Here is a 16177-nt window from a genome sequence, read left to right as displayed (position 1 = left end):
CAACCAAATAATGATAAGAGGCATGGTTTCCTATTAAAAATGTGTTTGATAATAAATTTGCAGAAAATGTTTGTCAGACTAAAAATAGTCTGAAAAGTATCTCAATATTTTGTTCAGAATATATGCAGAACTGAACTGAAAATCGCTCCACAATTAGTGCAATTTGAAGACAGAAGTGTAATTTTAAGTTGAGTTGGTCACTCATTTAATTCTCATAATCATGGCTCAATATCCTATTATTTAATTCCAAGTTCCTACGGTTATTTCCATTCTTTTTCAGTCCAGCATCTCTGGCTTAAGCCTATGTTTGTGCTACCTTGGTGGATGAGAAATTGGGCTATCTGATTTGAACTTGAATTTGAAGTGACACTTTATCTATCTTGTAATTTATATTTGTTTCCCATGTGATTTTTTCCCTTTCTAATAGAACTGTTTAAAAATAAAACACCATGTTCCTTCGATGTTCCCATCAATGTTGAAGAACCACCAGGACAGTTTAACAGATCAATCTCTCAGATATTCATTAGAATACTTTAGAGAACAATTTAATTGTAGAAGTATCACAGTCCAATTAAATCATGTGAATCAAGTATTGCTATTCTTGTTAAAATATTGGCTCATAATTTAAAGATGGCCACTTAAATAGGACCTTTTGATTGGGCTTATCATCAAGCATTATGCAGGTGTGTTTAGTACAGTGTGTTGCTTCCAAACACAGTGCAATTGAAATTGAATATTATACCAGAGTAGAGTAAGACGTCTGACAACACCAGGTTAAAGTCCAACAGGTTTATTTGGAATCACTAGCTTTCAGAGCGTAGTGATGAAGGAGCAACGTGCCAAAAGCTAGTGATTCCAAATAAACCTGTTGGACTTTAACCTGGTGTTGTAAGACATCTTACTGTACCCACCCAAGTCCAAAACCGGCATCGCCACATCATGGATACCAGAGTAGGGATTAAGTGGGGTTTTTTCATCGGATGAACTGTGACCACGAACTGAAAACATAAAGGCAGGCCATCCCTTCAAGTGTGCCAAACAGCATAGTGATAATGGGATTGGGAGATGATCATTCAAAGATCTGAGAACTATTACAAACCTGAGGGGTTAAATATTGCTATGTTTTGGGACAATACAAGAGCCACTTGACTTGGTCTGAATTCTGCCGACAGCAAACCTGAGTGGCTTTGTTGTTAAAGGGGAGCTCAGGTTGATTTACTCAGAAAAAGCTGCAACCTATACACACCAATAAACAAGAATCAGGGTAGCCATGTTGATGGTAAATAGACAGTTAGTCTCCAAATCCCAGGGAGGTGATAGGAATGTCCTGTTTTGTGAATGGTTATACGTTAAACTATCTATTTTAAATTCAAGATAGTATAGTTGGGTGTTTCAAGTATAGCCAATTAGCATTTCTATCTGGATACACAGTTCATATGATTCACATTGCCCTGGATATGGACTTTGAGAGGAGAAGCGTCCGTAGGAAGCCATTGTAGGATTGAGTTACAGGTTTTCCTAAAATTAAAGCACTGAACTTCATATACATGTTCAGTCTACAAGAATCTAAGAGAGAGAGAGAGAGAGCAGAAAGATAGAGGCCGTAGTCTCCATGATTTAATACTCAAGGATATGTGTGCAAACTCACACTTGGTTTGAAGGATCAAGTTTGTGAGGATTTAAACGAGACTGGAAGATTTAACTAGCTTTGGCTAGAGGGAGGAAGCTCCAGAGTAACCTTTACTGTGAACGACAGTTTGGGGATTAGAAATTATGTGACTTAATTTCTGGATCAGTTGAGGCTCCTGAGGGTGGAGGAGGACCTGGTGGAGGGGCTGGGGGCCCAAATTGAGATTGAGGAAATAATCAAGGGGCTGGAGGGCATGCAGTCGGGCAATGCCCCGGGGCCTGATGGCTACGAGGTTGAATTCTATAAGAGGTTTTCAGAGATATTGGGCGCGATTCTCCACTCCCACGCCGAAGTGGCCACGCCTTCGTGAACGGCGTCAAGGTTCACGACGGCGCAAAACCGCCCCGGTCCCGACCGATTCAGGCCCTGACAATGGGCCAGGATTGGGGCCGCTTCATCTACATGCGCCAGGCCTTGTCGCCCGCGTAAAAGCAGCACCGCATAGATGACGCGGCCGGCGCCGCATAACGGGCGTTATCCGCGCATGCGTGGTTGCCGTCCTCTCTAAGTCCGCCCCGCAAGAAGCTGGCGGACGGATCTTGCGGGGCCGCGGAAGGAAGGAGGTCCTCCTTCAGAGAGGACGGCCCGATGATCGGTGGGCACCGATCGCGGGCCACCCCACATCTGAGGTACCCCCCGGTGCAGGATCCCCCCTCGCCCCCCCGCAGGCCGCCCTCCCCCCCCCCCCCACCCCGCTCCCCCAGCGTTCACAAAATTTGTTAAGGGCAGGCAACTTAAGGCCAATGTCCGAAGGCTTTTAAATGTTATTATGGTGCCCTCAGAAGGAGGGGAGGTGGTGGTGATGATAGCGATGATGCAGAGAAGGCTTTTGATCGGGTGGAGTGGAATTACTTGTGGGAGGCGCTGGGAAGGTTTGGGTTTGGTGAGGGCTTTATCGACTGGATGCGGTTGCTCTATCAGGCACCAGTAGCGAGTGTGCGTACGAACCGGCTGAGGTCGGGGTATTTTAAGCTACACCGAGGGACGAGGCAAGGGTGCCCCTCTCCCCGTTACTGTTTCTCTGGCCATAGAGCCTTTGGCCATGGCGTTAAGAGCCTCTAGGAACTAGAAAGGGCTGGTTCGGTGGGAGGGGGGGGGGGGTGGAGCACCGTGTCTCGCTCTACGCAGATGACCTGCTCTTGTACATTTCGGACCCGTTGGAGGGGATGGGGGAAGCAATGCGAATCTTGGGGGAATTTGGCAGTTTTTCGGGGTATAAATTGAACATGGGGAAGAGCGAGATGTTTGTGATCCAGGCAAGAGGGCAGGGAAAGAGACTGGGAGAGCTGCCGCTTAGAATGGTAGGGAAGAGCTTTCGATATCTGGGAATCCAGGTGGCCCGGAAATTGGAGGTACTACACAAGTTAAACCTATCCCAGTTGGTAGATCAAATGGAAGGGGACTTTAAGAGATGGGACATGCTCCCGCTATCACTGGCGGGAAGAGTACAGACCGTGAAGATGATGGTCCTCCCCAGATTTCTGTTTGTCTTTCAGTGCCTCCACATCTTCATCCCTAAGGCCTTTTTCAAGCGGGTGAATAAAATTCTTTTGGGCCTTGTGTGGGTGAGTAAAACCCCGCGAGTGAAGAAAGTGTTGCTAGAGTGCAGTCGGGGGGAGGGTGGATTGGCGCTGCCGAACTTCTGCAATTACTACTAGGCGGCTAATATAGCCATGATTAGGAAGTGGGTAGTGGGGGAGGGGTCAGCATGGGAGCGGATGGAGGCGGCGTCATGTAAAGACACCAGTCTGGGTTCATTTGTAACGGCACCTCTGCCGTTCTCGCCGGCCCGATACTCCACAAGTCCGGTGGTGGTGGCGGCTTTGAGAATCTGGGGGCAATGGAGGAGATATAAGAGAGTGGAGGGAGCATCGATTTGGACCCCGATTTATAACAACCACAGGTTTGTACCGCATAGGCTAGATGGCGGGTTCTGGAGGTGGCAGGGGAAAGGAATCAGAAGGATGGGGGATCTATTTATGGATGGGAGTTTTTCCAGCTTGAAAGCTTTGGAGGATAAATTAAAATTGTCACCAGGGAATGGTTTTAGGTATTTGCAGGTGCGAGACTTCCTGAGAAAACAGGTGCCGGCCTTTCCGCTGCTGTCGCCACGGGGCATACAGGATAGAGTAGTTTCCAGTACCTGGGTGGGGGAGGGGAAGGTATTGGATATTTACCAGGAGCTTTCGGAGGCGGAGGAAACTCCAGTGGAGGACTTAAGGGCAAGTAGGAGGACAAGCTAGGTGGAGAGATAGAGGTGGGTCTATGGGCGGATGTCCTAAGCAGGGTTAATACCTCCTCAGGTCGTGCCTAACTAATTTAGTGGAATTTTTTGAGGACATTAACAGTGCGGTAGATAACGGGGAGCCAATGGATGTGGTATATCTGGATTTCCAGAAAGCCTTTGACAAGGTTCCACACAAAAGGTTACTGCATAAGATAAAGATGCATGGCATTAAGGGGAAAGTAGTAGCATGGATAGAGGATTGGTTAATTAATAGAAAGCAAAGAGTGGGGATTAATGGGTGTTTCTCTGGTTGGCAATCAGTAGCTAGTGGTGTCCCTCAGGGATCAGTGTTGGGCCCCACAACTGTTCACAATTTACATAGATGATTTGGAGTTGGGGACCAAGGGCAATGTGTCCAAGTTTGCAGACGACATTAAGATAAGTGGTAAAGCAAAAAGTGCCGACGATACTGGAAGTCTGCAGAGGGATTTGGATAGGCTAAGTCAATGGGCTAGGGTCTGGCAGATGGAATACAATGTTGACAAATGTGAGGTTATCCATTTTGGTAGGAATAACAGCAAAAGGGATTATTATTTAAATGATAAAATATTAAAACATGCTGCTGTGCAGAGAGACCTGGGTGTGCTAGTGCATGAGTCGCAAAAAGTTGGTTTACAGGTGCAACAGGTGATTAAGAAGGCAAATGGAATTGTGTCCTTCATTGCTAGAGGGATGGAGTTTAAGACTAGGGAGGTTATGCTGCAATTGTATAAGGTGTTAGTGAGGCCACGCCTGGAGTGTTGTGTTCAATTTTGGTCTCCTTACTTGAGAAAGGACGTACTGGCACTGGAGGGTGTGCAGAGGAGATTCACTAGGTTAATCCCAGAGCTGAAGGGGTTGGATTACGAGGAGAGGTTGAGTAGACTGGTACTGTACTCGTTGGAATTTAGAAGGATGAGGGGGGATCTTATAGAAACATATCAGATTATGAAGGGAATAGATAGGATAGATGCGGGCAGGTTGTTTCCACTGGCGGGTGAAAGCAGAACTAGGGGGCATAGCCTCAAAATAAGGGGAAGTAGATTTAGGACTGAGTTTAGGAGGAACTTCTTCACCCAAAGGGTTGTGAATCTATGGAATTCCTTGCCCAGTGAAGCAGTAGAGGCTCCTTCATTAAATGTTTTTAAGATAAAGATAGATAGTTTTTTGAAGAATAAAGGGATTAAGGGTTATGGTGTTCGGGCCGGAAAGTGGAGCTGAGTCCACAAAAGATCAGCCATGATCTCATTGAATGGTGGAGCAGGCTCGAGGGGCCAGATGGCCTACTCCTGCTCCTGGTTCTTATGTTCTTATGTTCATCGTGCACCAGGCTTAGCCTGATACAATTTAAGGTAGTCCACCGGGCACACATGACAGTGCCTAGGTTGAGCAAGTTTTTCAGGGTAGAGGATAGGTGTGCAAGGTGTGCGGGAAGCCCAGCAAATCATGTCCATATGTTTTGGGCATGCCCGAAGCTTAGAGGGCTTTGGCAGGATTTTGCTGAGGCAATGTCCACGGTGCTAAAAACACGGGTGGTGCCGAGTCCGGAGGTAGCGATCTTTGGAGTGTCGGAAGATCCGGGTGTTCAGGGGGCGAAAGAGGCTGACGTTCTGGCCTTTGCCTCCCTGGTAGCCCGGACACGGATCTTGTTAATGTAGAGGGACTCGAAGCCCCCGAGTGTAGAGACCTGGGTTAGTGACATGGCTGGTTTTCTCAGTCTCGAGAAAATAAAGTTTGCCTTAAGAGGGTCAATGTTCGGGTTCACCCGGAGGTGGCAGCCGTTCGTCGACTTTCTCGGGGAAAATTAAAATGTCAGCAGATGCAGTATTCCAAGGAGGGGGGGAGGGGGAGGGGGGGCGGATTGTCATTGTTTGGTTGAGGTGTGTGACGATTGGGCTGGGAGGGGGGGGAAATGTTCATTTTGCCATGTGGATGTTATTGTTTTTGTTAATGTTATGAAAATTTTCAAATACATCAATAAAAATATTATTTAAAAAAAAGAAAGTATCTGACTTCAAAAGGAAAAGAAAGGGAGCAAGCCCCTAAAGACCAAAGAATCGCTTTGGATTGGATTGGATTTGTTTATTGTCACGTGTACCGTATTTTTCTGCGAGCAGCTCAACAGATCATTAAGTACATGAGAAGAAAAGGGAATAAAAGAAAATACATAATAGGGCAACACAACATATACAATGTAACTATATAAGCACTGGCATCGGGTGAAGCATACAGGGTGTAGTGTTAATGAGGTCAGTCCATAAGAGGGTCATTTAGGAGTCTGGTGACAGTGGGGAAGAAGCTGTTTTTCATAGAATTTACAGTGCAGAAGGAGGCCATTCGGCCCATTGTGTCTGCACCGGCTCTTGGAAAGAGCACCCGACCCAAGCCCACATCTCCACCTTTTCCCCATAACCCAGTAACCCCACCCAACACTAAGGGCAATTTTGAACACTTAAGGGCAATTTAGCATGGCCAATCCACCTAACCTGCACATCTTTGGACTGTGGGAGGAAACCGGAGCACCCGGAGGAAACCCACGCACACATAGGGAGGACGTGCAGACTCCGCACAGACAGTGAACCAAGCCGGGAATCGAACCTGGGCCCTGGAGCTGTGAAGCAATTGTGCTAACCACCATACTATCGTGCTGTTCGTGCGTGTTCTCAGACGTCTGTATCTCCTGCCCGATGGAAGAAGTTGGAAGAGTGAGTAAGCCGGGTGGGAGGGATCTTTGATTATGGTGCCCGCTTTCCCCAAGCAGCGGGAGGTGTAGATGGAGTCAGTGGATGGGAGGCAGGTTTGTGTGATGGACTGGGCGGTGTTCACGACTCTCTGAAGTTTCTTGCGGTCCTGGGCTGAGCAGTTGCCATACCAGGCTGTGATGCAGCCCGATAGGATGCTTTCAATGGTGCATCTGTGAAAGTTGGTAAGGGTTAATGTGGACATGCCGAATTTCCTTAGTTTCCTGAGGAAGTATAGGCGCTGTTGTGCTTTCTTGGTGGTAGCGTCGACGTGGGTGGACCAGGACAGATTTTTGGAGATGTGCACCCCTAGGAATTTGAAACTGCTAACCATCTCCACCTCGGCCCCGTTGATGATGACAGGGGTGTGTACAGTACTTTGCTTCCTGAAGTCAATTACCAGCTCTTTAGTTTTGCTGGCATTGAGGGAGAGATTGTTGTCGCTACACCACTCCACTAGGTTCTCTATCTCCCTCCTGTATTCGGACTTTTCGTTATTCGAGATCCGGCCCACTATGGTCGTATCGTCAGCAAACTTGCAGATGGAGTTTGAACCAAGTTTTGCCACGCAGTCGTGTGTGTACAGGGAGTAGAGTAGGGGGCTAAGTACGCAGCCTTGTGGGGTGCCGGTGTTGAGGACTATTGTGGAGGAGGTGTTGTTGTTCATTCTTACTGATTGTGGTCTGTTGGTCAGAAAATCGAGGATCCAGTTGCAGAGTGGGGAGCCAAGTCCTAGGTTTTGGAGCTTTGATATGAGCTTGGCTGGGATTATGCTGTTGAAGGCGGAGCTGTAGTCAATAAATAGGAGGCTAATATAAGAGTCCTTGTTTTCGAGATGCTCTAGGGATGTGTGTATGGCTAGGGAAATGGTGTCTGATGTGGACCGGTTGCAGCGGTATGCGAATTGCAGTGGATCAAGGTATTCTGGGAGTATGGAGGTGATGCGCTTCATGATCAACCTCTCGAAGCACTTCATTACGACTGAAGTCAGGGCCACTGGTCGGTAGTCATTGAGGCACGGTATGATGGTGGTCTTCTTGAAGCAGGTGGGGACCTCGGAGTGGAGAAGGGACAGGTTAAAGATGTCCGCGAATACCTCTGCCAGCTGGTCCGCTTTAGACTGTTTCCAGGAGAAGTGTGTCTATTTATCGGATGGGGTAACGTATAACTGTGGAGGGAGATTTCTGGTTGTATTAAAGCATTTAAATGTGTTTTCTGTAGTTCAGAGTATGTATTTTGTATGAGGTAGTGTTTATTCCATGTTGCCTTTAGTTTATTACAGTAAAAGTCTTAAAACCTGAAATCTTGGACAATTCATTCAAATTGCTCACTGGGAATTCAAATGTATTTTATGGGTCTCTGGGGGGAATCACAAGAGGAGGAAAGCATTTTAAGGGTTGAGTGCAGGACGTTGTCTCAAATAAAAGTTAGCGGGAATGAATTTAAAAGAAAAATCGTCTAAAAGTACGGTTTTCTTGGGCTGCACTTTGTTGCTAGTTTCTCACATTTACATTCCAGCTGGAAGCAATTTTCTCCATCGGTCCCTCGCCTCCCATGTCGAAACATCTGTGCCCTTTTGGATGGAGGGAGAATTAACTGCCCCTCTTCGAGTTCGACTGATTTGAGATGGGGGTTAAATGCCTGTACCTTCAGTTCTTGATAATATTCTGCCTCCGCCTCAGCTGAAAGGACATTTCAACTGATCCTACTGTCGTTTCAGTGATATATCTCCTCCCCGGCCTCGGGGGACCGGGTTCCTCTGCCAGCCTTCTGTGAACCAGAATTAGATCTGCACCTAAACCAAAAACAGAGGGGCTTTATGTCCATCAGCCATTGAATTGCACCAATGACTTGGTGCTTGCGCGGGATCCGATTGACATGAATCTGAAAATCAATAAATTGGGCTTGAAAATTAATCACTCATGATTTGGAAATCATGGGGTATTGGTGAGAAGTGCTGGGGGTGGTGTAGGGCTGCGGATAATGAGGGCTCAGAGTAAGGATCACAATTCGGGGATCTCACTACACATCAAGTAAGAGTCAGACGCGGACGCAGAGATGCCGATTGGGAGCTGATTTGATTTGCAAGCAGCTCGCCCGGTCCCCTTGCAGTGGGAGAGCATTTATCTGAATGAAGCCACGTGTCAGAGAGTGTGGGGGGAGCAGGGGGGTGGGAGGGGGACAAGTCAGACAGGGGGTGCATGGAGCTCGGAGCTGCTCGGATCGCGGGGTGAATGATTGCAGCGGGATCTCCTTGGCGGAGATGAATGCCACACCATCATGTCTTTCGCTTGGCTCCCGTGCGCTGAAGCACTGGAAGTGACAGGGAGGCAAGGTTCCTTCAAACTCGCCGCATGAAGAATCGTTCTGATCTGGGGATTAAAGATGCCAATGCACCCGGTGACTGCGACTTTAATGTACAGGGGAATTTACACCATCCCCGATATCCTGAGCAACCAGGACCCTGTAGACATACCTGAGGATGAATTGGAAGGTTAGTGCTATCTTGTTACATACACATCGTGGCCGTGTTGCCTCTGCCAGGAGTGTGTGTGACATGTTTGTTTTGTGCTACACCGGCAACCAGCGTTTAACGGCTTTGCCACATCCTGACAAAAATAAAACTGTTGCTGACAGCGAGACCCCGTGTCTCTTCCCTGTAGTTGAGGCAGAGATTTCTGACTGGGGAAAATGTTTGCTTGTGTGAAACACGGAAGCATTTCGAGACAGTTGAGTGATGGAGCGAGTGCATTAGATAGGGAAAGATAAACGCCATCAATATTGCCACAAAACCACAGATGGATGGAAGGAAAAGCGAAGGGAAAGAGGAGGGGGGGAGTGTTTGTTTGGGATATGGAGCATTGACATTCAGCACGCGTCTGCTGGGAGAGTTTTCACTTGGCAATGGTGGGAGGGAGAGCAGGGCCAATGTTCCCCTTGTCCATGTCAATGTAATTGCTTTTATTGTTGGGGAGTCTATTGTCTTACCTTCAGGGCTGAGCTGGAGAGGTGGCACTAAAAGACTCAGCCTCTCTCCCGCCTCAGACATGAATCACCCTCTCAAATAATCTACAGAGATTGACACAGGAACGTCTCTTGTGCCAATGTGCGAACGTGTTGCTGGATTTCTGCCTCACCTCTTCTGCACGCTGGGCAACTTTAAAGAGTAATTGAATATTTCTCATGGGTTTAAAGAGGTTTAAACGGTGCGATGTCACACTTCAGCAGCCCCATTAACAGTCTGCTGCTGATATATACACGGGCATTTGGCTACATTCGCGCGCGAAATCGCTTGCTTCTTTGACAATTTTATCACGGTCCGTCCCCTGGATTTAGAGAGTCGCAGATTTGATCCTGAATCTTGTTTTATTTTATATATAAAGTGTCCCAAGTCAATCCCAGATCATATCCAAAAGGAGGGGCGCTATTTGGCGATCTGGATGTTCCACTTAACTTCCAGAGAACCCCAATGTTATTAATGAGCTCCCGTGTCCTACGGATTTATTCATTCACCTCAAATGCCGAATGTTATTCCATCTCGCTTCTCCCAACAGAGATCCGGGAGGCGTTTAAAGTCTTTGACCGCGATGGGAACGGGTTCATCTCGAAGCAGGAACTGGGAATGGCCATGCGATCACTGGGCTATATGCCAAATGAGGTGGAACTGGAGGTGATCATCCAGAGACTGGATATGGACGGTAGGAGGCAGACTGCAACTTCTTGCACCCCAGCACATTCTTCCCAAGGTGTCAGGATGAGAATAAACGGTGGTTCACAACTAAACATATTCCAATCGGCGCGATGCTTTGTTTTTAATTCGCGAATTCGCTTAGGGTGGTTTTGTTGATCAGCTTCAGGAGAAACCATTTGTCCAGGATCTGCGTCTTTGTTACCTTCAGCCATTGGGGGATTGCTGAATTGCATAGTCGTTTATTTTGTTTCTCCCGCTTAAACCTTGGACTTCTGCCGTATGAGAACCCGATCTCATCTCAACATGAGATTCCATAATATGGAGCCAAGGGGGTGCGTGGAAAGATTCATTCATATATATATATATACATATATAGGAAGAGCTTGGGAAAAATATATATAAATAGAATGGGCTTGGGAAGGATATATGTATGTATGTGTGTAAATATATATATATATATATAATGGGCTTGGGAAGGTTCATATATATATTATATATGTATGAAATAGAGTGGGCTTGGAAGGTTCAGATATATATAAAATATGTATGTGTATATATATAGAGAGAGAATGGGCTTGGGAAGGTTCATCATTGTATATATGATGCATGAGCTTGGGAAGGCTCCTGAATATGTATAGAAATAGAATGGGTTTGTGAAAGCAACAGATTTCACATAATCATCTATCAAATAAATACAACTAAATACAAACTGAAATTTCAAGTGCTGCAGAAGACTCTGGTGTTTAGCAAAGTAAATAAACTGCACATAATGCACCACCACTGTCACTTTAAATCCAAGGTGTTGTCTGGTAGGTTCCGATACGATTGGCTGCTTTTATATATAAACGGTATCTGTTTGTAATTTAAGATGCCAGCGACTGCTTTCCTACGCCCAGTGTTGAGCTGGTGTCGAGGGAGTGACCCCCCTGGTGTCGAGGGAGTGACCCCCCCGCCAGCTGAGCAACCCGATTACGCGCCGCCTTTACTGCAGCCAAGAGTATCCAGGAGGTTCTGGAGGGCCGAGTGTGGGGATGGTGGAGGTGTAACAGCCTCGAGCAGTTGGAATTGTCCCGATGGGATCGCATCATGTTCCGGGGCAATTGCCGCACACTTATTAAGTTTAGCGTTTATTAGGATCCAGTCAAAGCAAGCTTGACTGGAATGCAAGTATATTAGCGTTGGATAGGAAGATGTGACTTTGACTGCTGGAGAGTGAATCAATCTCGGTGTCCTGCTGATCGAGGAAGCCTTCTGTTGGGCCATTTTTTAATAAAGTCTGAATCTCAAAATTGACATGTTACCCTCAACTTCTTCCTCAAAAGAATAATCCATCTCTTGCATGCGTCACTAAATACTTGCTCGGTTTATTTTTTTTTAATGCGTTGTCTTTTTCAGACACTTGGTGTATTTATTTAGTGTTTAAAAAAAAGATTGTATAGCCTGTAGACTAACTGTTAAATCAAACTGATTGATAGGACAACATCAGACTGCTGTGTGTATACCGCAGGGTAGATTACTGCAAATGGCAGGGGCACCCACTGGAGGTATGAGAGGGGAAAACTCGGGTTATTGTTCAAAACGAAACTTGAAATCAAGATAACTGGTTGCTGGCGTGTAATATTCACTGATTTGAGCGGTTATTTAATTAGCCCAAAACATTCCTCAGAAAGAGGAGGGGGAAATCAAACTGGACTCAGAATTAGCGATTGACGAGTCACAGTGTCACTGCCTGGGAGCAATGGGAATATACAAACTGAAGGAGAGATCAAACAGCTGGATTGGGAATGGGTACTGCCAGGAAGAGGTTGTGCCAATCTAGAACAGGAACAGGAAGGGTAGTTCCTCCCACAATGAGGGGGAAATCCAAAGCACCTTTTCAAATTGAGGCAGTGGTAGTCACAAACCCAGAAACTTAACCAAATCCACATTTGAATATCAATGTTTTCCCTCGGAAGATTTGAATGCTTAAATAGGATAATCCATTCCCATACCAACCTCCCCGAACAGGCGCCGGAATGTGGCGACTAGGCGCTTTTCACAGTAACTTCATTTGAAGCCTACTTGTGACAATAAGCGATTTTCATTTCATGGCATCTAGTCCTTTCATAGAAATGCCATTCAGCCCATCAAGTTTTCACCGACCCTCACTCCACCGAGGCCCACATCCACGCCCTATTCCCACCTATCTGCACATCTTTGGACTGGGAGGAAACCGGAGCACCCAGATAGTCAGAGGCTTTTCCCCAGGGTAGATGGGTCAATTACTAGGGGGCATAGGTTTAAGGTGAGAGGGGCAAGGTTTAGAGTAGATGTACGAGGCAAGTTTTTTACGCAGAGGGTAGTGGGTGCCTGGAACTCGCTACCGGAGGAGGTGGTGGAAGCAGGGACGATAGTGACATTTAAGGGGCACCTTGACAAATACATGAATAGGATGGGAATAGAGGGATACGGACCCAGGAAGTGTAGAAGATTGTAGTTTAGTCGGGCAGCATGGTCGGCACGGGCTTGGAGGGCCGAAGGGCCTGTTCCTGTGCTGTACATTTCTTTGTTCTTTGTTCAGAGGAAACTCCACAGTCACCCATGGCCAGAATTGAACCTGGGACCCTGTTGCTGTGAGTCAGCAGTGCTAACCACCGTGCTACCCTTTTTACACCCACAATGTCCCAAAGTGATCTTCAGCTAATGAATGATTTGTGAAATATATTTGCCTACGTAAGGGCGGAATGTACACTGCCAACTCCTCCAAAGAGAGAAATGATTAGTTGACCCGCTCTTGCTGGAGTTAGGTTAGGGCAGGGATAAGTGCTGTCTGCACACTGATACAACTCTACCCTATGGGGAATGTCATTGGATCTTTTACTCCCACCCAAATAGGCAGCACGGGGCCTCACGGTTTAACAAATTTATGCAAAACTGCACCGCACTCCCTCCTCCACCAAAGCTTGGTCCAGCCCTGCCTGGCCGGAGGCTTGAACATTCATGACTCAGATGCACAGTGCTGGCATCGCGCCAAGCTGATACATTGAGTGATTGAGCATCCACTCTGTATTGCCATGTAGAAGCCCGGTTCATATCATTCAGTGAATTGCACAATCCCAAATTATTTTAACCTCCATTCTAGAAATTTGCTGGCAACACATTTAAAATGCGACTTGCTCAAACTTACCAGGCAGGCTTCCTAAGACGTACATTTATCATGAATCAATAAAATGAAAATTGCTTCATCTATTTAAGAAATCGGGAGATTCATGTTGCTGAGTGACTGAACACTAATCTACTTAATGTACCGAGCAACCAGCGGTACTGCGAGCATTTCACCAGATGCTAAGACGTAACTCCCAGCCTCTCTCAACTTCATAAAGGACAGACATGGAAACATCAGGATGGAGTTTGCATTTCAGACACTGGCAGCACCGGCTCTAACCCACCACCTCCAGCACTGATATCGCATTGATTTATTAAGTGGCTACATTTAATAGCAAGCGCAACACCTGCTCCTTATAATTGGTTGAAAGATGTCCTGCTGGGCAACTGCAATGGAATTTGTTAAATGATCTTACAGCTGCTCAAAGTAGACTTAACATCTGGTCTGCTATTGGCAAGTCGCTGTAAAAGAAAAGTCAAATTGTACCCACTTTTTTTTTTAAAAAGCAAAATACTGCGGATGATGAAAATAAAAACATCAAATGCTAGGCAAACTAAGGAGGTCTGGCAGCATCTGTGGAGAGAGAAACAGCTAACCGTTCGAGACTAAATTAACCTGGGTGGCACAGTAGTTAGCACTGCTGCCTCACAGCACCAGACCCAGGTTCAATTCCGGCCTTGTGTCACTGTCTGTGTGGAGTTTGCACGTACTCCCCGTGTCAGCGTGGGTTTCCTCCGGGTGCTCCGGTTTCCTCCCACAGTCCAAAGATGTGTGTAGGTTAGGTGAATTGGCCATGCTATTATTGCTCCTTAGTGTCCAAAGGTTTGGTGGGTTATGGGGTTATGGGGATAGGGCGGGGAATTGGGCCTAGGTAGGGTGCTCTTTCGGAGGGTCAATGTAGACTCACTGGGCCGAATGGCCTCCTTCTGCACTGTAGGGATTCCTGATTCAATGACCTTTCTACAGGTCTGTTTCTCTCTCCACAGGTGTTGGCAGACCTGGTGAGTTTGTCCAACATTTTCAGTGTGCTTTTTTTAAAGGTAGTTCTATCGTGAAAATTGGGTCCCTCTGGAAGGTAATTTGTCTTAAGCATGATTTGAACATAATGCCTGAAATTGATCAATGATTTGACCTTTAAAATATCCAGCATTGTTTGAATTTCAATTGATGAAGAAGGTCCATATTCAAAGGTATTGTGCATCTGTAAAGTGTGCCTACATTGTTCTTTTTGCCCCACTCGCACACATGAATTACAAATAAACCTGGGTGCATATTATATAAAATATAAGTCTTTTTCTTTACAATGCTTCATCTACCTGGTATTGTGTCCTTATGTGAGTTCACAGTGTAGGCAAGGGATGGCATGCTTAACTTTACTCATTTTAGGTAAAAGATAAATGTGAATGTAGATAGAAAATGCCGGGAGGACATTGGTCTGTGTGAGCTGCTGCATTGAGGATTCCTGCTTCTTCAAAATTCAATTAACAAATATAGCCATTTTTGCTCTTAGTTTTGCTTGGTATAGACTTGCCAAAGGTCATTCTTGGTTGCATAATTAAATCAAAAATAAGACATTTTAATCAGTCAGACCTGGTATTAATAAGTTTAACAAATAGGAACATTTCGAAATGTCAACAGGTTTGTGGCAGAAATAAATAGCCCACAAGTTATTTTTTCCATCAGCAATCATAGGTTTGGCTGTGATTGGTTGATAATATTGCAGCCCAAAAACATCAGGGACAATTTTAACCAAACTGCTCAGTGGAAAAGAGAGACTTGAATTTATATAACACTTTTCAGAACATCAGCATGTCCCAAAGTGCTTTATAGCAAAGGAAGTACTTCTGAAGTGTAGTCATTGTTGGGGAGGCAGTGCCGTAGTGATATAGTCACTGGACTAGTAATCCAGAGACCCAGGGCTATGGGGTCCCAGGTTCGAATCCCACCACAGCAGATGGTGAAACCTGAATTCAATAAAAATCTGAAATTAAAAATGGAATGATGGACATGAAATCATTGCCGATTGTCGTAAAACCCCATCTAATTCACTAATGTCCTTTAGGGGAAGAAATCTGCCATCCTTACCCAGGCTGGCCTACATGTAACTCCAGACCCACACAGCGATTGGTTGACTTTTAACTGCCACCCACTGAAATGGCCTTGCAAGCCATTCGGTCCAAGAACAATTAGGGATGGGTAACAAATCCTGGCCCAGCCAGCGACGCCCACATCCCAAGAACAAATTTTTAATAATGTAGGAAACATAATCATCAATTAATGCACAGCAAGTTCCCACAACAGTAATGTGATCATTTGTGATGTTGACTTGATGGATAAATCTTGGCCAGGACACCATGGATAACTTCCCTGCTCATCTTCAAAATAGTGCCCTTGAGATATTTTACATTCACCTCCAAGAGCAGGTGGGACATCTAATCCAAAGTACAGCACCTCCAATAGTATAGCACTTGTTTGTTGTTCAACCTTAATTTTCGCGGTCAAGTTTCTGGAACTGACGAAATTGAGCCAGCTGCCTGATTCATAGTAATCGACTATAAAATCAGATGGGATGTAAAACAGACAGCCTACGCCGTCCTGTCCATTTTACACTAGTCAATTTAGGTTAAAATTGGCCTCTAAAAGA

General features: G+C 45.9%; 1 protein-coding gene across 1 annotated transcript in view; it reads left to right on the top strand.

Moving 5' to 3' along the window:
* The first annotated feature begins 8910 nt into the window (after nucleotides 1–8910).
* LOC140408622 (calcium-binding protein 7) overlaps nucleotides 8911–16177 on the top strand; it is a 129371-nt gene continuing 122104 nt past the window's right edge. The window contains exons 1-2 of the mRNA XM_072496082.1: nucleotides 8911–9191; nucleotides 10252–10395. Coding sequence (XP_072352183.1) covers nucleotides 9083–9191; nucleotides 10252–10395 — 253 coding nt within the window. The 5' untranslated portion in view covers nucleotides 8911–9082. The remainder of the gene's footprint in view (nucleotides 9192–10251; nucleotides 10396–16177) is intronic.

Source organism: Scyliorhinus torazame, chromosome 1 (genome assembly GCF_047496885.1).
Source record: "Scyliorhinus torazame isolate Kashiwa2021f chromosome 1, sScyTor2.1, whole genome shotgun sequence".
NCBI classification, from domain to species: Eukaryota; Metazoa; Chordata; class Chondrichthyes; order Carcharhiniformes; family Scyliorhinidae; genus Scyliorhinus; species Scyliorhinus torazame.
The sequence above is the reverse complement of the archived record's forward strand: the minus strand, read 5'-3'. Positions and strand labels throughout refer to the sequence as shown.